This window comes from Ylistrum balloti, unplaced genomic scaffold (assembly GCF_031769215.1).
Source record: "Ylistrum balloti isolate Yb309-2 unplaced genomic scaffold, AGI_CSIRO_Ybal_v1 Utg370482, whole genome shotgun sequence".
Taxonomy (NCBI): Eukaryota; Metazoa; Mollusca; class Bivalvia; order Pectinida; family Pectinidae; genus Ylistrum; species Ylistrum balloti.
The window spans coordinates 413,850-439,466 of record NW_026782315.1 but is presented as its reverse complement, the minus strand read 5'-3'; the positions used below and the strand labels follow the sequence as shown (position 1 = coordinate 439,466).

Sequence of the window (25,617 nt, the reverse complement as noted above, 5' to 3'; positions counted from 1 at the left end):
GAAACACAATGCTGTCTTGAATACCCTCAAAATGTGGTAGCGATAGGCACATCTAGAACCTATACTCCAGTTGCTCGAGTGTTATGAAAATCTGTGATGCAAGATCACAAGAATTACATTTGAGGACCCAGAGTTTAACGGATGGGAGACCACAGACAAAAAGTGATCTGAAAGACCCATAGTGAGATAAACTATAATTTTCTATAAAGAGTAATGATCTCAATGATCTTGAACCCTTGAAACATTAACTCATTCAAGTGTTGTCATACTTGACCTTTGTATCATAAGAAGTCAAACACATCAGACTTCAATAGTGACTTGAACTGTAAAATCTCATTATCAACTGCATCTATAATGCCAACTATTTCATTTGTTACAGTACACCTGTTGCTGTTCAGCTTTTCACAGTGTAATTAATACCTTCATGATTTTGTTTAAGAATCACTATATATACATATACCAACATCATTACCATTTTTAGATGAGTTAATCCAACTTAATCCAGATGGGAAGATTACAACTGATCTCAATTCCAAGGCTATGATAGACGCACACAATGTTTTCAATTTTCATTTTAATCATAGTGAACATACCCAAGTTAATATCCCTTTTTAATCCTGCCTTGAGAATTATCTTGATTGTTAGTGGGAGGCAAGTACAAGCAGTAAGAGGCTAGTAAAAGCTATCAGACTATGTCAGCTTAAACATTTCCTCAAAGCTCAGTGTTATCCAATGTAGATGATAAAATGTGAATAGTTATCAAAAAGGGTGCTTTTACACTCTAGCTTTGAAAACAAAACAAAAAAACAAAAACAAGTGAGAAAATCCTTTCTTATAAACTTTTATCTTGCATAATTTTATCATAAACAGACTACTTTTTAAGCCACATAACTTTATTAAATATGTGGTTACTTACAACTATGAAGAACCAAGAGAGTATTGTGATTGTAACAGAAATATTACAAACACACAATTTTATACTCAGTAATCAACAACCTTGATAATTGAAACGTATGTTCTTAATTTGGTATTTGTGTGAATTGTCAGGTGTCCAAATGTATGACATTCAGCTCTGGTATATGTCCTATGGTAACTGATTACAGTGTATCTGTTTCTAAAAATAGGTTAAAATTCAAAATGAATTTAACATGAAATATAAATAAAATAAATCTATATTACAATTTGTTCTAAATGTAATGAATCTTATTTCAGCCAAACAAGTAATGTTTAAGATAACAACCTTAAACTGGTCCATTATCAGAGCAGTTTGTTGATAAACAAATTCACGATTGTGTCAGTGATAAATTCACTGAATTGCCTATAAATGTCAGTTATATTCTTCTAATAAAATTCTGTTAGAACAGAATGATCAGTTGATAAAAATTCTTAAACCAAGAGTCAACCATCCACAGTAAGACTGAGCCATTTTTTTCCCTAGTATGATATGACGTCACATCAATTATGACATCATTTTGTCTTTTCAAGAATAAACCTGAAGACCTCTTTGCAGAGTAAAAGCCGCTAGTCTGAATCAAGTGTTGCCTTGGTGTTTATTTCTATATAGAATGTTATAACAAATAAAACATCCTGCAAATATAAAATTTCCATTTTAACTTATGAATACCCATTCTCCTCTAACACAATACAAATATCTGTGGGTCTGACTTTCCTGAAATATTATTTCTGCAGAGCAAGACAAATTTGATGAAATATTGATCACATCAACAACATTCGTTAGAAGATTGATATGGGCTTTCGCATTGAAGATCACATTTCAGTGCATGAGATATATGTACAATTCCCCTGAACTCCTGGTTCTAGTATCATACACTCAAAACATCATGTCACATTACTTCTGGTACCATGTTATCCAATACAGGCTTCTAAAAGCTCTTCAATGTTGTAAGCCCAATAAACTTCTTCTCTCGATCAAATTTATATATGAATATAGCATAACAGAAGATAAAAGTCCTGATGACAAATGAAATGATTTTTCAAAAAAAAAAAAAAACTGAAATATTTTATAAAGTAGTATAAGGAGACTTGTTGACAGATGAAAGAGCATGACATAACTATCAGTGTATTATGGACGGTCTCTGGTGACAAGGGGATGGAAGAATGAGTGGGTGGTACATATCTAACCCTGTGTTGCAATTAAAGTATGAAGTGAATGGTGACAGTGACATTACTCAAACATTTTAAAACGATTTGAGAATAATGTGTATGATATCGGTTTATAAAGATTGGGTTTACTCACACATCTCAACAGCTTGATCTCATCCACCGCTGTCTCTGTGTAGTGCTGGGCACTCTTCACTACCTTCAGGGCCACAAACCTCTTTTCTCTAAAACAACAGTGAAATTGCACAATTAAAGCTAATGAAATAGCATTAATCTGGTGCAAATACACTTCCTCCAGGCATTCAAGCATTTAAATTTACATGTATGGTAAACATTAACTCAAACAGTGAATAGAGTTCTTCAAAAGTATGATGTCAGATAGGACAGAAATGGAACCAAAAAGTTTCCATCGTGATAAAAAATCGAAATTCTTTCCACTATCTAGAAGTTTCCAAACTTCTGAAAGTACATTAAATGAAGATTAAATATTTGGTGTTCATATATATATTTAACTTCTGCTGTTCATCAAACAAGTTTACAAAAAAAGATTTCTGTGGCATTCCTACCATTTTGGGAGTCAAGCTTATATATGTCAATATATGTTTCTTCCAGAAATAATATGAAATATGACAATAATTAAATTTTTTACAGCAATTTAAGAAAATAGATAAAGCAGGAAAGAAGTCTGGACAATAACATCAAAACCCATTTACTAATTGTTAAATTAGTATCAATCCTACAGCTGTATACTATTTTTTCATTTTTTTTTTTTGCAAGATTGTGACTTATCTATCTCTGTCTAACACATCCCCAGGCTTACAGACATATAGAGGTACACCAGCTGGCAGAAAACAAAGACCAGTCACCATAGCTATCAGAAATCCCACTAGAGATTATGAAGTGGGAGAAATTTTATCACACACCTATTGAAATACATACTGACAGTCAAAATTTCATATACTGATTTGTGTTCCTTAGGGTCTTATTTTCACTTACTTTTAGCATTGTCAAAAATATTTGCAAGCTAACAAATCTTTTTATACTTAAATAGGTTTTATCAGTGCTTTTCCATTTTTAATTAAAACCTTTTCGACTCATGGTTTAATCCCAAGTTATATTCTACATTTTTTTGTCCTTTTTTTCAAAGAGTGAAGCAAAAACCTACCAAATGTACAGACGTGTCCTCAGAGTTGTTAATATCCGCAATACATAATGGTTTCAGAGAGAAATTAAAACTAAACAAGACAGTTAAACACCCACAACAATTACCAGGGAAACACTCCACTAATCAACAAAATCTAATGAAAACTAATGTTTATACCAATCAACAGAGGCGAAGCACCCACCACATAACGAGCAGAGGAATTTATTACATGGATTCATTATCACATAAACATCATTAAACTACCACATACACTGTCCTTAGCCACGAAAGACAAATTTCAGGGCACAAACTTTCTAAATCGATTTGAAAACCTATCTGTAAAACATCAGTGAGAAGGTTTTTAGTTTGCACCATTACATAACAACAATGCAATTGTATCTTCCAGATAGAGAGCACTAGCTGATCCTGAAGCTTTTATGAATCATTTCCATCATTAAAATTTGTTTAAGAAATAAATCAAATGTAATATACTAGAACAAAACGCTAATTGGTAGGTTTCAAATACATTTTAAACAGAAGTCTCGCATTTTTCCACGAAAAGAGCGAACAAAAATTTATCCCTGACATTTTTCCATGCCTCAATTAAGAATACAATGATCATTACTAGTCATTAATTAACACAGTATAGATGTCCAACTTTGTTAAAAATTTTTGCAATTTGAAATCCATACATTTCAAATTTTTCCTTCTAAATCACCAAATATCACATTGTTTACACAGGTAAAACTACATATTTTTACACATGGATAATCAACTGCATTGCTCTTCACATCATCTAATTAATTTTTACAAGATTTAGGAACATATTCCATGTTGCTAACACTTGAATTTAATCCTGACTATGCATTTCTATGCCTGTGTGTCCCCATCATGCTTCCATACTTACGACATATCCCAGCAAAGCCAAACTGTTGAGAAGTGTCCCCATCCTAGCTTGCGGACAACATGGTACTTCCCATTGAAAAGGTCACCAATCTTCACAGGATGGTATCCCCCTGTAAAGAAAAAATAAATAATTTGTAACCTTTAACAATTTTTTTTCTTCTATTCTTCTTACAAGTATTGCATTCAAACAATTTAATGCATAGAAAATTTTTTTGTGCATGTGCAAATGCATGTTTTGTTTCGCTAAAACAGCTTCAAAATCCAACAGAGAAATGAAACAGTCCAATGACTTAACTAAGATTAGTCAGAATAAGTCATAAATGGAAGTAACCAGTGAAAATTCTGCTCTAAAATCATCCAAGCAATTACATCTATATTTTAATATGATTTCATAATTAAGTCATGAACACTCTGAATTAATATTGGACAAATCTGTTTTGTTCTGTTAATTTGTGTTGCATCTGTATATCACAATGTATCTATTAATGCTAATGATATTGGAAACGACTTTCATAAAAATTAATCGTTATATGCTGGGATTATGTAATCTTATTTTCAGAATATGATTCTCTCGACCTTGGGAAAGGTTCCAGCAGCTGACATGACTGCTTAAACTTCTATTGAGTTAAGTGAGTATCTTTCCCCAAAGGCTAAAATGCATTAACTCTAACCAGTGATACAAAACATGCTTTGTTCTTTGATAGGTGAATCGGATATCCCAACAGTTTGATCAAATACCTAAGCCGTAAGTTCATGTTTGATAATAAACTAAATCTAAATTAAGTTCTGAAATAAGCCCATACCCGACTTGAGTCTGAATTTCAGAATAAACAGGGCAGATTTGCTCATAAGCCCATTCCTACTCACTTGGACATCATGACCATTTTATATGGGAATGGTAATATTTATTATGATTTAAATTCAAAATCTAATTTCATGAAATCTGACCCAACAACTGTCAATACAGACTTTTGTCAGTCCATAAGAATGTAAGAGTTTCTGCCTAAGATCTAACATGTGGTGAATTGTGAAATGGGTCCTATTATAACCATTTGGTTAATCAGATGTGGGAATAATCGAGTGTCCCATTTGTGCCATATAGCTGCATTAACATCTAAATGTCAGAGTTAGTATGGAGTAGGAGTAATACCTAATCACTTTCTCAACAGGTCCTAACAGTTAATGAATGAACCACACTCCAATAATTCTTCTTTGAATCAATTGACTTTCCAGTAAAATTCAAAACTGTCTTTACTTCTCGTTGTTGTGCTGGTACTTGTATAATGAAACAATACAGATATACTGATCTCATTGTCATTACAAAATTACGATTAGATCACATAAAAAAAACTGTGAGATTCATATTATTATTGTTTATATCATTATTGTTTTGATAAAATTCAAATTCAAATATTTTTGTGTTTAGATTTAAATTCACTGATAGATGGAATCATGCAAAATTTCCATCAGATTCAGTGATATAATTCCAGTCTTGTCAAATAGAGAAAATCTGTATCTAAAGATATGTAATAGGTAGTCACAGACAAGGAATAATCATGTATAGCTATAAAACAATGCTTCAATGTGTAAGCACTGTCTAGGATATTTCTGAAGACAACAGTAAAATCAATGGCAGACAGAATTCTTCAGGAAAAGTGAAGACATCAGTAAAATAATGTTGATTCAGCAGAACTGTCCTGATAGTTAAAGGATTTTAGAGCACTTGAGGTGAACAGCAGGGGAAACAATGTTTTATAACAAACTTCGTCTTTGCATGAAGATGTTTAAACAAGCAGCCTACTCATTGCTTTTGTGTAGCCCAGTTGAAATATTCTGCAGTACACACAAATGAACCTGATATGAAAATGGTTATGAAAGCAGAGCTCAAAATGTGGTCTCATAGGTCAAATATTAATTTATACTTTTCTTCATATTTCTTAATCTCCTGTGGTTAACAAAAAAATATTTTCTGAAATATGTGTTTGTGTCAATTTCACAAGAAACAAGATAATTCACGAAATGTGACGTTATATTTAAAACAAATCTTTCGATTTGACAGAGGTAAATGTGGCTTACTTATGATACATGACACATTGCCTCACCAAGGTGAATCATAAAATTCCAGTGACAAGTAGTGTAGGAGATAGAGCCTGGACAAAATAGTGAAAAGATGGATAGAAGGATAGAAGGATCAACAGACACAATGCACAACTATAGTATTACTCTGGTAGAGTTCTAAATGTGGAGATGTACAGCTAGGACAGACAATCTCCAACATGTTCCACACATTGGTCCTGTTTTTCTGTACCTGTCATTATTGTTCAATTGAATAACACCTTAACTTGTTTTGCCTATGCAGTTGGACAACTTGAAATTTTTAATCTATTGTCCATCAAATTAAAATGAAGGCAACATTTATGTTTTTGGGAAGACATTGAGTTTCAGCATCTACACAGCAGGCATCAGTATTCAGTACAACACAAAATAATACTCCCATCACTGGCCATCAGTTTTTTTTCAATGATCCTACTTTATTGATCAAAATTTTTGAGTTATCATTTTCAAACGGAATCCATATCATATGTTATAACTGCACCACTGATTTGATAACAGAAGCTAAGTTGTGCTATAAAATTTCAAACAGAAAAATCATTATCCCCAAATTTTTTACATGAGCATTCCCTGGAGATTCCCTTCTTGCAACAAATATAAACAAAACACTGGAGCTAGTATTGGAGTACACATAAACAATGAAGCACTGCCCATTACCAGAATTGATGGTTACTGTCACGTTAAACTGACCATTGCTCTGTCATGGCAGAGAAAATTCATTAATGTTGAGTGAACGTAGAGTCCAGGATTATGGATGACCACACCAATTCTTCTGACCTCAATTCTGGCCAGAAATCAGCTTGACCAACAACTTATCTTATTATTGGATAGGCAAACAACAAATGAGCAGGGTCAGGCTGCCAACCTCTGGCTACACTTGTCTGTACAGAAGAATCAATCTGACTAATACCCAATTGGGCTGCTAGCTACCAGCAAATAATTCGGTCAAACACCAGTAATAGATTCTGTAAGTATGTAATCAGACTTAACTATTTCCAATGTTTGGAGTTATTTCAAGTCCAACTTCCCAAACTACTCATTCAGAACAACCAAATTTCTTTTGAGACTGTCCAATAGCTGATTGGGCATCACTGGCTTTAGTGATGATGAAGTTATTCTTGATCAAAGCTGTCACAATGCTGTTCAATCATCTGTTTGTTAGCAAAATCAGGGATCAAAAACATAACAGAACTATGAAATTTTGTATTTCATGTTTCATTTGCTTGTGAAACATAACTTATTGTTATCTTGCAGGATTTTTCAAGAAGGATTGGGCTTTCTTCAATTCAAATAGAGTTCCAGTTATTTTGTACATTTTCAGGGAAAGACTCTTACTGATAAGTCCTTTCTTTGTTAAGTCCATCTCACTTTTCATCTTTATATTACCATTCAAATGCCCAAACATAGGATTTATAAAAACATACTTTTTTGTCATTTCTGCCATTATGTTTAATGTAAGAAAAACATCAATGCAAGATATGTATCATATAATACAGAGCTCTATTTCAGAAACAGAACATTGGCCTGCTATATTTCTAAAAACAGTAACATTAAGTCAGTATACTGAAAATTTACTTTCCACATGATCATGTCATTTAGACAAGCAGAGTTCAGGAAAAGTAAATCTTTATCAACATTTTCAATTAAAGGTCCAACTTCTTGCCAACAAATCCTTCCAGACAGTGATGACAATTTGGAATAGTGCCCGAGAATCATGTTCCAAGGATGAAGTAACAGAAAGGGTCAACAATGTCATGAGTCTTACCTTGTCCTTGGACACCAGACAACTGACCCTTTTTACTGTTGATGTGATGGACATCACACAAGAATTTGTTCATCACATAGTTTTTCTGAATAGGCAGTTCATGCAATCGTTCACTCAAATTCAGCCTCTGGGAAGATTCTACTCTACACAAAGTCAGACGGTGATCTGAAATATGCCCTTTCTGCACAATATTCTCCTGATTAAATGAGTTCTGTAATTTTTCTTTTTGAACGTCGGAGTAGGTCCAGTAATCTTGATCAGCAGAATGCATGCTCCATAGGTTCTCAAGCTTTATGTCCTTTGACCTAACACGAGAAGATGCTTTCTGAAAGTATCGAGAAACATGGTTCTTGTACCTCACGGTCTCCTGTAGCTGACCACTGGGGATCCTTGCAGCCTGCCAAGGGTTACTCAATCCTTGGGACGTCAACAACCTAGACTGACCAGCTATATCCTCCCTGGCGTTTTTAAAACAAATTTGGCCATCTTTCACATCAATATTGTATTCAGTTTGTGTGGATACTTTGTTTTGGTTACTTTGACTACATTGCAGTTGTCCAGTTTTTACTTTACAATGCTTAAAGATCTCAGCAATGGTATCCCTGTCAACCATGGGATGGGACGAACGTCCACCATCAGTGCTATGAAAAATTCCATGATTCCTATCTTGAACATTCCTCTTACAACCATTTTTCTGACTGTTTTTACATTCTTTTGTTCGGTGTTTTCTGGTCTTGCTGATAAAGTTACTGATGACATCGAAAGGTTTAAATGACCTCTGGGGTTTCAGCTTTCCATTCCTTTGGGAAACCATTCCGTCTTTCCATCTTTCAACATGCTCTGTTACTTGGGCTGATGCTACATCATGGACTTTGGTAGATGTTTTGTTATGGTTTTCCTTGCACTGTAGCTCTGCAGTCTTATGGGGATATTGTGTTTCACCTTTATATAAAGCTCTTGGTCTGTGACAGTGATGATGTATGGTATCAGCTTTATGTTGCTCCCTCTGTCCTGGTCTAATGATAGTTATAGTCTCCATATTGTATAGTCTGGGTTGTAAGTATGCTTTGCAGGCTGAAGAATTCTCCAGTGTGCACTGTCTATTGCCAGATGAATTTTTTGGCTCCATTTTGGGGCCAGGATTCTTGACCATCACTGGAGCATAAGATCCGCTGACTGGGTACAATGGGGTTACACCATACACATGCATGCGGTAGTCAGTGTACGAATCATGGTTAACAGATTTCCTGTAATTCTCCATGGTTAAAACTTTTGTTTAGTGGGAAAGCATGTCAAAATTATGAGGAAACCTTTCATGTAAACTGTCCATTCAAGAATTCCATACTTCTGGACTGTCACTGAATTTACTTATACAAGAAGTAAATGTGAAAGCACTCCTACTTTTTATTGATATGTCTCAAAATAAGAACAAAACAAATTGCTATTACAAAGAATTATACCATTTCATTAAAAAGTTGATATTATCAGATACACACCAGATCTGTAACTCTGTCATTCAATACTCCGATGATTTACATTTTCAACAAAACTAGAAGTCATCTAAGGCACCATTTAAGTTTCAAGCCTGTGGTTTGGAGATAATTTCCCCTTGAATGTTGGGGCTAACTCCACACAATCTGTTCTTCTGTAAATCAAATGAATTGTTCATTCCTGTGATATGAAAGCACTACAATATATCCAGATCACAGATGCCTTAATCTATAGATTAAGATTTCTTTTTCCACAATTCAACAGCAATTTACTGCAGATATAACACTGTTCCACACCAGCCACAAATCAAGAGCCAATTCATAAGAGGTCCAAATTTCCTGTATATAACTGAACCTTGCAACCTTCAGCATGATTTTGTCATTACAGTGTTTGGAGATATATATATATATACATAGATATGTATTCCACTTATCACATCACAATGCACCATAACACACTTTCACCTGTACAGGTATAAACAACTGGATCTTGTCCTGTCCAGTTTGACAGATTTATGGACTGAATGGTAAGGACAAACAAGGGTCATTTCTTGTCAGTGTCCATTCACAAGTGATAAAACCTATCTGTGACCTTGCTTATTATTAGCCAGGCTAATTATACCTTCATTAAAAGACCATATCATTATAGTGGTCAGTATATTAGGTCTTCTTTTATCTGAAGGCAATACCTCCATTCTAATGACCTATCGGAGGTTTGGACTTTCCAATAATGGACTCAGTGATCAATCTACAATGTATTTTCTTGTGGATTTTTTCACATTTCTTGCTAAAAACAATCGGTTCGATGGATGTAAAATTAAAGTATAGAAATTCTATGAATCCCAGGAAATTCTATGAGTACAGAACTCGGGACTTGCCTGTAGATTTATCACTGATGGGACTGTTTTATTCCATTGAAAGCTGGTAGCTGACAAAAAAACAGCCTATTATCAACTTTGTACTGCCTTTACATCATATAAAGGAACACCAACTATAAAACTGTTAATTCCCAGTCTTAGGAATAGAAATAATGAAAACATTTCCTTATATTCCTGAAGCTTAGTTTTCTATATGTTAGTAGGTCTCTAAAATGATACACTTTATATAGACTGACTTTCAATATAACCTTAGCTTACTGTGCTAATTGCCACTCAAAACCCTTATGGGAAAAAGTATAATAGTCCTTGTTTATCCTTTAGTATGTATTCTCATTGTTTTTTTCTCCCATATGTTTCACAGATACTCTAAATCAATGAATTCATATGTCCACAAAATATTAAAATTACTATAAGCAGATTTCAGGTGTCTACTAAATAATTCTTTTTTTTTTTAAATCCACAAAAATTGAGCCTTATGAAAATATCAGTTTGAAGCAACTCCATTTTGGTAGCAACACACTTGTTGGTCATAGCAGCATATTTGTTATACCAATTTATATGATTTCTCTTCATGAACCTTTGGTTTAAGGCCCAAGAGACCTCATAGTACCAGATGTCAAGGTCTGAGGTAGAAACAACAGTGTATGCTTGCATTCCGGTTTTTGATGAAATGTGTTTTCTTGATTACCTTTTATAACCAAGTCTGAAATCCCTGCTGGATAAAGTAGGTATTTAAATTAAAACACTATTCTAATCAATACCATGACACATGATCTGCCCATGATGTCCCTGCAAGTCCTAACACTATACCTTTACTGAGAGGTGCTGCAGAAAACTGCATGTTGATAAACTGCCTGAGAAAACGAAATGGGGGAGGAAGGTATCAGATTATCACCCTTTGGAATAGACATTTGTTGGGTTAACACAAACCAAAACAGAGGTGTGTTTTTCTACTTTTTATCATATATTTATGCATCATCACTTGCTTGGTCAAGCTCACATAAAATTTCTACCAGACAAAAAAAAATATATTTGAAATGGACTAAATGGTTGCATCAATCCTTATTTCAAAATTTCCTGAAAATTGTTGTTACATCTAAGAATTCAATTAATTCTGGCTTATCTTTAGAGAGATCTTAAATTGAGAAATTTCACTCAAAACAGCCCTTGCTTTAATGTCCACTGGAATGCCCATACATTACCCTGTAAGTTACTGCTACCTTAACTTAACATTACATAAGCACACATTTTAAAACTACTTTTGATTTTGAATAGATATGATTTTTATTTCAGAACTTCATGCAATCGATTAAAATCTCACCAGTAGGGAGCTTTCAATTTCAAAGTTGTACAGATATTCATTACATAAACTGTTCACACAAACATTTTGTGAAGATTATCAAGTCGGAAACTAAAGTCCCAGCAGACCAATATTTCCTTTACTTCATCACAGGCAAGTCGAATGTAATTCATTCAAGGTTCAACAAAGTCAAACTCATCATCCGGCTTACCCCAACAAGTACACACCATAAATCATTCTTCTGGTTTTGCCAATTCCATTTTGAACTATTCTGCAAATTATGGGGTTCCTAAACCGATCAGAGTAAATTCATGATTAAATCTCTTGATATTGCCCATCATACATCACTTAAATTCTAATTTGTTCAGGGGGCTGCGATTTCCAGGTAAAAGATCTCCTAAAAGATTTAATGAGACAAGAAAATCTATGAATGTGTCTTATTTCTACTTAAAATTCTTACCATTTGCCACAAGATTATTGATTTATTCCGACACTCAGTGGAAAAGTTTAAATCAACTTTAAGTCTTGACGCAGCTTTCATTTCAAATGGGTGTAGCTGATAATTTTGATGATTTGTCTTTATTGGAACTCCCCTTTTCTCCAAGAATTTACTTCTACAGTTAATCAAATTTGTTGTATGTAAAATGTCACTGTTTATCTTTCCTTTATCCAACCGTGAAAATGCTACCATTTTTTCAACATCTTCATTTTTTCCCGTGGTGGCTTGATAACCCTGTTTTGCCATGTAAACATCTTCGCATTCTCAAACCCAAACGCTATGCTGTAGGTCAAGTCATTCAATTGCCAAGCATATTCTAAACTTCAGACAAATCCATAACACTCTTCTTATCAATATAAACCAACAAGCACTAAAATATTGATATAATTTTCCATTCTCCATATAGAACTCATCTCTACATCTATTTAATGAGAACTACACCGCCCAGATACATCCTGATATAGAAATGAGTATTGCTGCCTGATAAATATTGATATAGAGTGTAAGAAGAATGTATTCAATACCTGATGCATGCACCCATTTACAGACACTTCATGATATAGTTATTTAATATCTATGAGAGAGAAAGAGAGAAAAATAAAATAAAATTACTGAAGTATTCTCACATACGTACTAGTATCAAAGAAAACTTTAATTAAACCCATATAAATTAAATAAATCTAAGGAATTCTTTGTACATCATTCCTTGGCATACGTTACTATTTTTCTTTATTATAACATCAAGTAAGGTGAAGGTCTCGAATCTCACCTTGAACTACAAGCTAGACCTTACAAAGTCCACGGGGCAATACAACTTATGATATGTATTCAATAATACAAGTATTGAAATGAGGCATGGTACATTGTTTAAGGCAAGAATGAACTGCTGGATCATATATTGTTGTGATAGAGGGATAGAAGAGGGTGGGAGAGAGGAGGTGCTGGTCAAACCTATAATGACATCAAAGCAAATGGAATGAACACCTAATAATCCAACCTCAGGCAAACACAATTAAAGAATGCCTGTAATGGCTAAGCTCTGGATGAAATAGAGATTCTCTGGTTGTTTTCATTGGAAATAATAAGGTGGAAATCCGTTCAGTATCAAACAACACAATAGGATGTCCTTTAATAGCTATAGGGCTGGCCAGAATTAGTCCCCAATAATGTTATCTACCGGAAATATGATGGCCACTAAAAATACTAACAATACATATTGTCATGTAACGGACCACTTCAGCCAGTCTTACAAAGTCCCCTGTTTTACTGACAGGAAATTACCTGGCATACCAAATGTTGGTTAATTGCCATGGAAATAATCACAATGTATCAAATTGATATTAGCCAATACTATACCAATACATGTTCTAGTATCAGACAAGTTCATGATCAGGTGTCTATATAGAAAATCTAGCGATGTATTGTTTCATCATGTATATCAATGAAATTGGCAGACTTTACATGTCCTTTCATGTCAAACAGATGATACAAAGGAATCTTTTGCAGAATCATTCAATTTTTGTACATTTAAAACTTTTTAATAAAGAAATCAGCATATAACAGTAAATACAGATTTTAATGTTGCTTTGTACATCCCATTAACAGCAAGGGTCATTGAAGGACAAGCCAGGTTTTGGTGGTAGAAGAAAGCCAAGATCAGAGAATAACCATCAACCTGTAGTACCTAGTAACTACCCCAAGTAGGTCTTGACTCCAAGCCCAGAAGTGAAGGGCTATAGTGATTAAGACAGTGAGTTTTACTTCCTTTCATTCATGACTACTAAAGTAACAAGCAAATTTAGGACACATTTTCATGACATTTTTACACTACAGCAATGCAATGCAGAAAGAGTATAATTCCTTTCATCACATAAAGGAAGCACTGGAAATGATTACAAAAATGGACTAAAAATATGTAGATAGATAAAACATTTTAAAATGTTAACAATAAAAAATTCATGACAAATATAGCAAAGATTATTGATTTTGTCATTATTATTGAGTTAACCTTATTCAATTCAGGGGCCTGGGAGATGTTTTTAGCTTGGACTTTTGTGTTAGTACATGATGTAAACGTATTGTACTCTAACCCTTAGGTACATCAACACTCTTCACCAAATGATATACTCTATATTGTAACTCTTTCAACATTTAATATATAACTATACCATATATAAATAGTACAGAATACTTCATCCTGTGTACATTCATGGTGTTTCTGTGGGTGTAACTATCCTGTATTGTGAGGGTGATTCTGTGGGTGTAACTATCCTGTATTGTAATGGTGTTTCTGTGGGTGTAACTATCCTGTATTGTGAGGGTGATTCTGTGGGTGTAACTATCCTGTATTGTGAGGGTGTTTCTGTGGGTGTAACTATCCTGTATTGTGAGGGTGATTCTGTGGGTGTAACTATCCTGTATTGTAATGGTGTTTCTGTGGGTGTAACTATCCTGTATTGTGAGGGTGATTCTGTGGGTGTAACTATCCTGTATTGTAATGGTGTTTCTGTGGGTGTAACTATCCTGTATTGTGAGGGTGATTCTGTGGGTGTAACTATCCTGTATTGTGAGGGTGATTCTGTGGGTGTAACTATCCTGTATTGTGATGGTATTTCTGTGGGTGTAACTATCCTGTATTGTAATGGTGTTTCTGTGGGTGTAACTATCCTGTATTGTGATGGTGTTTCTGTGGGTGTAACTATCCTGTATTGTGATGGTGTTTCTGTGGGTGTAACTATCCTGTATTGTGACAATGTTTCTGTGGGTGTAACTATCCTGTATTGTGGCGGTGTTTCTGTGGGTGTAACTATTCTGTATTGTGATGTAGCTGATACACTACTGATCCTATGTACGTTGATGGTGTTTCTGTGGGTGTAACTATTCTGTATTGTGATGTAGCTGATACACTACTGATCCTATGTACGTTGATGGTGTTTCTGTGGGTGTAACTATTCTGTATTGTGATGTAGCTGATACACTACTGATTCTATGTACGTTGATGGTGTTTCTGTGGGTGTAACTATTCTGTATTGTGATGTAGCTGATACACTACTGATCCTATGTACGTTGATGGTGTTTCTGTGGGTGTAAATACCTTACACTTATTTATATGGTACAATTGTACTTGATCGTGTATTAATACTAGAACTTGGCGGCATTATTGTACTTTATACTCCTAATACAAAGTAAATTTCTATACACAAGTTCAAGTATCAGTGTTCTCTGTTAATTCACTACAAAAACAACCACAGATTGCTCACTTATTGCTCTCAGCTAACAAGGCATAATTACAGGCTTCCTTCAGAAGTTATACATCTAAACATTTATGGTACATGTGATAGCTGCAAATTCTAACCAATCAATACTTTTTTTACATCTGGTGTCACAAGAGATTTTCAAGTGTAAATTTAGAGGCAGACTATGACTTTTTAATAACAGAATTCTATGAATCATTAATAATGAATCCATAATAGATATATTGACTTTTTCAAGAGAAGGTGAATCTAAAAGCTAGAGAAAGGTTTCAATTTTTTTCCCCCCCATCAACAAAATTAAAATTGTTTTCATGATCATTTGATTGATATTTGTATAGTTTTATAAAAAGAAATCGCCAAATTCTGTCAATGTTTTAGGCAAGACCACACCTACATAGCAAAACAATTCATAAAGGGCCAACTGATATTAGATGTTTCATCAAGAAATGCATGTACACTACGAGGTATGTACACTACAAGGCAAATTCATTTGTCTTTGAAGATATCATTGATATACCAAACACAGAATCTATATAGTTACAAAGATAGTGTCTGGAGCTGTCTGTGAGACAGAAGTATACATGTGGAATTCCTGAAGCAGAATTACTACCTGCTACATCTACATTCTACCTATAATGAACTCACCCTTTGTGTAATCAGCTGGGTCCTCCTGTTCATCATCATCGGACCCCAAAATCTCTTCTTCCTCTTCCTCGTACTCCGGGTCTGGCCGACTCTGGGGATCGGATCTGGGGACAGACACAAGAACATCATCAATGTCATTCATGAGGCGCCCCCTCCGCAGACAAAGCACATTGCGCTCAAACAAGCTCCTGAGCACTTTCATGGTACAGTACTTAGCCAGCTCCTGATTGTTTTAGTATTCCCAACTAAAGTGACAATTTTACAGTAAGAGTTACTGCCTAAACAGTTCCCTGCCCTGTGAACAGGATCTATGCCGATTCTATTCCTGTTATACATACAGGAATCAATTAATCAATGAAAATTTTTTCCCCTCTGTAAGATGCAGTCTTCCACCTATTGGAAGCATTATCATCTGAGCCAGAGAAATGTCAGTTTATATGTGATGTTCCCGGTGGAGATCACTTCTCTGCCCTATCACCTCCGGTCAACATCCAAACTACCAACAATACCCAATACAACTCTCCTATGTTGCCTTCACTCTGAAGATATTTTTTGTCTATCAGGAGAGATGTATACTAAAGAAATATATCACACATATGTTTCAGTCTTACAGTGAGGGAACCCTATACACGTGTTTTCTCTGGGACTAAGATGGATGGTGATGCTGTGTATGCAGCCTTCAGTGATATTTTTAGTTCCAATCATATCTTTTTGCTAGCCAGTTGTACACATCTTCCAGTCATGCCTGGCTGACATCATATATATACAAGGGGTTGAAATGTATGGCTGGCACTGCCAAGTACACAACACAATATCAGAAGATAACATCCAATGTGTTACTGCCCCTATGTCAGTTACCTCTGGCCTTCACTAATGGGTTACCACAGGATCATAGACACAGGATGTCTTTATATCTCCCGACAGGACAGTCATCAATATTGAACACCGACATCTACTGCATCAAATGCAAGACTGATGAACATGCACGCACATGACACAGTGAGTTTTTAAATTTCTACGTTCAGTGATTGGTGTCTAAAGAAACTGATTAGGTTTAACAAACTTTCCCATCGGTTTCGACACCATTCTCAATTTCTATTTCCCTTTAATGATGAATTTAGTGATAGTAATGATGAATTTAGTGATAGTAATGATGAATTTAGTGATAGTAATGATGAATTTAGTGATAGTAATGATGAATTTAGTGATAGTAATGATGAATTTAGTGATAGTAATGATGAATTTAGTGATAGTAATGATGAATTTAGTGATAGTAATGATGAATTTAGTGATAGTAATGATGAATTTAGTGATAGTAATGATGAATTTAGTGATAGTAATGATGAATTTAGTGATAGTAATGATGAATTTAGTATGATGAATTTAGTGATAGTAATGATGAATTTAGTGATAGTAATGATGAATTTAGTGATAGTAATGATGAATTTAGTGATAGTAATGATGATAGTAATGATGAATTCTCGCCAAGAAATCTATAATTGTGAATTTTATGACAGCAATTAGAACTACTCAAAATAACAGTAGAATTAAATTAACAAATTACAATGTGTCAGTGGGACATATGCTATCTCTATGTCCATCAGTACTTAAATACATGTGTATCTCATAAACATTTCACATTACAAAGACTGTGGACAACACTTCACACAATTTTATCTTATTGTTTAAAAGTTCATTTCAATACCTTCTTACTGAAACATGCATACTCAATGTCTCAGTCTAAAACCCATCTCTTTAACAATGTTCTTTATGCAAGATTCACCTCTTTCTTCCACTTAATGTGACAATATTTTCCTCATGTGAATAATCTTAAAATTCTAAAGCTTCAACACAATTCATTGAAAGCTGACAATGAAAATGTTACAAGTTCTGTGCCTGTACTAATATGAAATTAATATAATGACTTCCACTACTCATATGGGTTTGCCATATGCCCTTTCAACATCAATGAACTTGGTACACAGATCAATTTTGTCAACTGAATATTATCATGACCTTGACCTTAGGACAATTTTTGACTTATGCTCATTTTCTCCCTTTGATGATCTTTTTCAGGCTATCAAGTCATCTATTTTAAGCCGTTTTCAGCAGTAAAAGATATGAAAAACAGAAAGTAGAAAGAAAGACATTATTATACTACACAACCACCATCAACATCCTTAGGAGTCACTGGAATTTTTCAACACAATCTTAGTTGGTTTATAGCCATGACTAAAAGATACGTCAATAACACATATTTCTCTTTCTGGAAATAACCCCATGACTGGTTATTAAGCCCATCCAAATCTTACTTTTCATTAGCAATTGCCAACAAAGGTTACTTCCTTGTCTAACAGAAGGCACATGCTCTTATTGAAGACGCTAACTTTTTTGCTGCTGAATGTTTTTCTGAATTTTTTTTTTCTTTCTATTTTTCTTTTTCTTAAGATTAGCCAAAATTTTCCGTAATAGAAAGTAAATTTTGTCCCAAAGTTTTTCTTTTTTTTGGCTACAACCTAAAAATGGATGTTTCCCTGTGTTAAATCAAATTACCCTTGGGAAGTTATTGTATATTAACTTTTATCTGCGTAAATACTAAAATATTAATCTCAAGTGGCATGAATATGATTCTGATGTTCTGTTTTTCATTAGAGCATATTTTCTTATTTTGCAATTTCTGAAATGGATATAAAGCCCTCAAATTGATATCATAATTATGGTAATTACAAAAACATTGAATTTTTTCTGAAGTGTATCATATGCCAAGTTAAAATGCCAAAAGTTTGACTTTTGTACATTGATGTGCTTCATTTGAAGATTAATACTCTTTGGCTTATTTTAGGAGAAATTAAGTTTAATGTAGCTGGTTCACTAGATAATGTCATTATTAGTTTTTCAAGGTTAGAAAAACAGATCTGAGATGTCTGAACTAATCTCCCTAAACACCAGCACATTATGCCATAAACACCTCCACCCACCATACCGTAATCAACACACAAGGGCAACATCATTTGTTGCTTAATGAAACAGTTACTCTCCTAATCAAGTTTAACTGGTAGGTTTGCCCTCATGAAAAAAAAAACCCAACTAAACCATACAAATAACAATGTGTTGGGTGACAATTCTGGGAGACGTTGATCATGACATAGTGGATTTTGCAGACAAGATCAAGTGAATCGACCAACAATTCATCACCGACAGATACACATAACATCCAGGTACACGATATGGTCAGAGTTGTAACAGTAGTACTAACAGCATGTACACTCATGGTGTACTTCTCCTCACTGTCCCTTACCCATACAGATACAAATCAGCTAAGTCAGCAGAAATTCATGAAATACTTTCCTATAGCCTTAGCCATAGAATATATCTGATAAAAGACATGAATATATTTGCCAATGTAAACCTCCTGAATCTTACTGCAGACATCTGAAATGCAACATAAACAATTCACCAATCTACAGACTTTCTTTATACCAATATGTAACTTCAATGTATCATCAACTGTACATTGCTATCCACTTGAATCTAAAATCCATTTGATGATTGTGTGAAATCTGTATTATCTATCTAGTTACATGTCTGTCTAAATAATGCACCATGACCACTGATGTATGTAAAAATCCTTGAATAGTAAAGTCTGTTTGACATAATGCCAAAATATCATCTGACCAAAAGCATGATGAGGTGACAAACCATGTATACACAAGTTACACATGCAGCATTTTTGTATGTAAATTGTTGACGTAAATGTCCAGGATGATCAATAACTAGTCCATGTTTAAAATAAACCTCACCACAATGGCATCTTTATAAGGACTGTATGCACACACAGATATAAGAAAGCTTGTTTATAACTCTCTGAAGTGTGACCGTCATTAATGCTGTATTATTACAAGAAATGGTTTCCTTATTGGCCACAACGATAACCTTGACTGAAGAATGTTACCCAAGATGTAATAACTATAGCAAAATTTCCTTTCAATAAAAATCCCAACTAGTTTTAATATGCTTCATTGCAAAATAAGAAAAATTATTATATTTCTCTTTTATCAAAGAAATAACTTTCAAATTTATTCATTATCAGAAATATGAAGCAGAGGTTTTCTTGTACACATTAAGGTCAACAAAACATGAATCACAAGACTTATTCATGACGATGTATACATGTACACATTTCAGAGGTAACCTACAGCACACAGCTGCTGTAGTCAAGACATCAGTGCACTTCACACTTGTGACTCAGAAAGAATATATTTCATTACATAAGTTACTCAAAATGATAACATATTGTGTCATATAGCATTTCAGCTGCCTGTGTGAGTATGTTACTGCACCTTTTCCAAATTCATCCTCGTAACCAACATTTTCCCATCTACATGACGAAATGAAATTTGGTCTACATGTCATTGCATGAAAAACAAAAACTTTGATCACAGAAAAAATTAAAGGAAGTGCCCAAGTGTTAATTTTAATTTGATTTTCACAATTTTACTTAATACTTAAAACAAAATCAATGTTGATGTAATACATGCAGCCCCTTTGTATTTGAATCCCTTTAATCCCTCTAATCAACCTCAATTACTCTTGCCAATTGAGGGTACATTGTTCTCAACTCTTCACAATTTATCAACTTACTTGCAAGTATCTATAATACATTTATAATAATGCAAGCTATAAGCTGCTATCGATAATGCCAACTTTTTCAAGTTACAAAGTGCCCAGGATTTCTTCGGGGTGTTATCAAATCAAACAGTAAATTTGTCTTCCTGGTTTTATCAATTTTAATTTGCAGTTATGGTCAGTGTAATGAAGCTGTCAAACTTAAAATAAAATTCATCTAGAAATACACACTATTGGCAAATAAATTTAATTTTTGTTTTCCCAACTACCAAAGCAAATATAAACACATAAAGTGAATGAACAACAGCAGCACTATGTAAGAAACTTACGTACAGAGGTATTTCTAGCTCCTCCTTAACACAAGAGGAGCCAAGGCAACACATCACGTAAGTCTGCCAAAATTAACAGCCCCCAAAGAGTTTCACACAGATCCTCCACTCCTCCAACAAATTCATTTCCTAATCCAGGTTTTCAATATCGGTGAACAAAGTTCCTGGCCTGAACCTTCGACCACTAAAGTTGCCATTAGGGGGCCTATTATATATATCCTATGTTCCGGTTACTGGTGATCTAAGGCTGATTTCCTGTAGAGTAATGCACACACTGTACTGAAGATATTGACTAGAGTGTCAGAAGCTTAGACCATTTTTCTCAGTCACACCTCTCCACCTCAGACAGAAATATCTCCTGGAAAACGAATATTCCTGTAGAGCAACATAGCAGTAGTCTATTCCACAGATGCTAGTTAGTTGACTAAGACTTCAGCCCTCAATGATAGCTTGGCCAGAGGCCACACTTTTGTGCTTCAGTAGAAGTTTCTATACTACAGCACAATCACCATTTAACTTGATTTTTTATCCTTTGAATATGGTGAACTTATTAAGCCAAACAAAGAATCAGCTTTCCTCTTGCTACAGAAATTACATCACTTTAGATATATATATATGTAATACAAATTTGTGACGACAAAGAATCAGCTTTCCTCTTTGCTACAGAAATAACATCACTGTAGATATATATATGTAATACAAATTTGTGAAGATCAACTAGATCAAACCTTTGGATATCTGTTTCAGAAAAAAACTCTGCAGAGTTATGTATAACCTGGTCTTTCATTCTCTCAAACGTCCCAACTACCTTAGATTATCTGGAAAACCAGCTGCAACAGCTATCTCTTCCTGAAGTGTTCCCCTCACATACACAAAATAGCAGCATCTGACCCCCTAGATACCCATAAATTACATTTAATATCATTTATTCTGACAAAATCTTATGCAGACTGATACCAGACATCAGCCAAGCAGTTTAACAAGTCAGCAACCAGTCCCATAACATAATCCCTTACATTTTACAGAAACAGTTTGTGATACAAGATGCCTATCAATGGAACTAGACATTTGTCTTCAATATTATCTTGATGGTACAATTTGGGAAGCACATAGACAAGCACTAATCTGAACCAGTTTGGCAATGTTTATGTACAGCCTTTCATAGAAAATCAATGTCCTAGGGAAAGAGTAAGAGACCTGTAACTTGAGATAATGCTGTTGGGGTGTAGGAAAAGGCAATTACATTCATATTAAGTGAGATAAGATGAAGTTAAACCAACAAGATATTCTGGGCAGCCAGAGATCTTGGCTGTTCCTAGAAACATGTTTGTACAGATCAATGATGCTAAAAACAGCTATAAACTTGTGAGACATGATCAGACACCCATCTTCTGGCAGGGCTTCAAAACAGTGTTTTATATTTAATAATCCATTTCTTGATCATGTACTCCAAAACCAAAATATTGGTTGGTTTAATATCAACAAAGCATTTTCTAACATGTCTTGAATCAAGCAACAATGACAGCTTTGATCATCTTACATCTTACAGCTATTTTGTCCTCTTAGGACTAAACATCAGTAATGTTAATAAATGATGGATTTAATTACTCTAATCAAATTTCAAATATCTATGTTCCAAATATCCTATGATTATGAGGGGCTTAATCGCAAAACTGTTGGTTTTATAGCACTGACATATGTACCGTAAAGCTGATAATTTTCATGGATTCATATTTTCGAGATTATCTCAAAAAATGATGAAATCATAAGTAAAAGAATATGAAAACTTTGCTATCTGGTTGTAAAAGAACATCTTCTATGCCTCATTATTTCACCAACTATCTGGTTGTAAAAGAACATCTTCTATGCCTCATTATTTCACCAACTATCTGGTTGTAAAAGAACATCTTCTATGCCTCATTATTTCACCAACTATCTGGTTGTAAAAGAACATCTTCTATGCCTCATTATTTCACCAACTGTCTGGTTGTAAAAGAACATCTTCTATGCCTCATTATTTCACCAACTGTCTGGTTGTAAAAGAACATCTTCTATGCCTCATTATTTCACCAACTGTCTGGTTGTAAAAGAACATCTTCTATGCCTCATTATTTCACCAACTGTCTGGTTGTAAAAGAACATCTTCTATGCCTCATTATTTCACCAACTAAACTTTTATGATCACTTCAACTCTCCCCATACTCAATTCAAATTTAGCAATCGCTACCAGAAGTGATTTTTGGGTAAGAGAATGTGGCTATAGTTATTGCTGCAGTAAAAGGAATATTTACAACCATGTAGTGCTTATGATATCGGTATGTTGACATTTATTTGCTGCAATCTATCGTATGAAATGAATTGAAATGTTTTTATTGAACATTAGCTTGGAAATACAATCCAATTGTTCAGTAAAATGACAGAAAGTATGACAATTCATGTATTCACTGTGTCACTCTTGTGTAATTTATCATTCGTTGGTAGCACAAATGTTTCATGACTTCTCAAGACATCAACCAAGGAATGAAGGCATGTTTACTGTGACGTCTAAAGATGTCACAAAGGATACAGGAATATTTTTTGTGACATTTCAAGATGTTGCGAGTACATAAAGTTGATGTACTGCAAAAAAGTGAAAATATCATTCTCACAAATACAATTGGCTATATGGTATCATATTGATATCTATGACACATTTATTTATTAACTATTTTCAGAAAATTTTTCGACAGATATACAAAATGTGACGGATATGAATGTACTTGGCAGCTCATTTTTTTATACTCAAAGCAAATTAAATCTTTGATTAGTCTGTGATTTGTTGAAAAAATGCCTCCAAACATTCTGAACCTTCTAGAATGTGTGAATTTTATGAAATACAGAACACAACATTAACTCTAGCAACATGCATCCTGGACTTAATTAAAAATAATCAATTTTTAAGCACAGATGTTGCATTTCTATCTAAATTTGAATCAACTTAATCAATGGAGTGTACAAGACAAGCTATAAATGGCAAATAATCTTACATGCTATTGCATGGAGGCTTACTGTACCATCACGGAAAACAAGACAGATGCAACACATGCCAGAATCTTGTCAATGTCAGTCTTTACATTCAATTTGTACATAGCCAATTTGAATTTGAGACAGTATTGCTACAGGAACACCTGGTGCAATGCATGGCACAAGATAAAACCATTGTGTAAAATGGGGAAAGCCAGGTTGTGCATGTTGGGTATGGAAAAGATATTGCTGTTCACAAGTAGTGGTGTGCAGGATACATTAGCTTTTTGTGTGTGTAGTGTTGAGGGCCAAATTTATTTGTGCGAGATGTGGGAACACCTGCTTCAATATGTGTAGAGTGAAGAAAAAAAACATATGTATGTGTGGGGACAGGAAAAACCAGCTTTTGTATATGTGTTGTCGGGGAATAGCTGCTTGTGTATGTGAGAAACACTGAGAAGTGTATGTGCGATAATGGAAACACAAGGCTGTGTATATGTGGGGGAACACCACTGGCCAGGTATTGTATGTACTATGTAGGAAACACTAACATGTGTATGATTGGTGAGGGAGAACCCACCCTTTTTGGTTTGAGTAGTGAGGGAAACACTGGCTAAGTAGTTTTTGTGTGGGAAACACCACATATACACATGTGTGATATGGGTAAAATCAGGCTGTGTATGTGTGGAAAAGGGAACATCAGATTGTATGTGTCATTAGTGTGGGGAACACTAGCTACAGCCATTAGAATCTCTGGGCTATCTGCCAGCATTTCCCTCACCCCTTAACATATTTTAAGCTCAATTTATCTATGCTAGAGTTGCCTATCAGGCTGGAACTATCTTCTAACCTAAATATTACAGACATTACCCTACATATTAGTCATATAGCCAGGCTAAATTTCTGATACAGACTGTACACTATGAAAAGTTCACTACGTAAAAATATACTCTATATTCACTGCTCTATAAAAAGGATCGAGATTTTTTTTGCTCAAATGAGTAATGAGAATATGCACATACAAACATTTATTTGTTACATACATGTACATATGTAATCTGTATTCATTCCAATATGAAGTAAAAATGGTGTTTTTTAACCAGTTAACTAATACTGTATACTGTTCTCTGCATGAAATGACTAAATGTCATATTCAATATCACAATTTCTGTTAACATACCAATTGCTGTTAAGAATCTTCTACATGTATGTCAAGTAAACAATTAGGATTACCTCCCTTCTCCCACATCAGATGTACACAAGTTTACTAAATGGGTTGGAACTGCTCTCCCACTGATCCAAAATATCCCAATGACTGACGCACATTGCCCTAAAAATAGTCACCCCAGCATTGTTCTAATATCAGATCTTCCACCTTTTACCAATACTGCTTGTGACTTCAAAGGTGTCTGGGGAAATCATCTAACTTCCTCCAACAACCGGCAATTCAATTTTACATCAACATTAAATCTCAGTCGAGACTTGTTCATGGGGTCAGACACTTTGACACTTGTCAGCAAGACCAAGCCCACACAAACAAAACTG

At 34.4% G+C, this 25,617-nt stretch overlaps 1 protein-coding gene across 2 annotated transcripts in view; it reads right to left on the bottom strand.

Moving 5' to 3' along the window:
* The window catches only part of LOC132555398 (SRSF protein kinase 3-like), a 78,010-nt gene that overhangs the window by 25,495 nt on the left and 26,898 nt on the right, over positions 1–25,617 (bottom strand). For both annotated transcript variants that reach the window (XM_060219746.1, XM_060219747.1), the window contains 3 exons: positions 16,115–16,218; positions 4,173–4,281; positions 2,258–2,345 (listed from right to left, as the gene is read on the bottom strand). In XM_060219746.1, the coding sequence (XP_060075729.1) occupies positions 2,258–2,345; positions 4,173–4,281; positions 16,115–16,218 (301 nt within the window). The remainder of the gene's footprint in view (positions 1–2,257; positions 2,346–4,172; positions 4,282–16,114; positions 16,219–25,617) is intronic.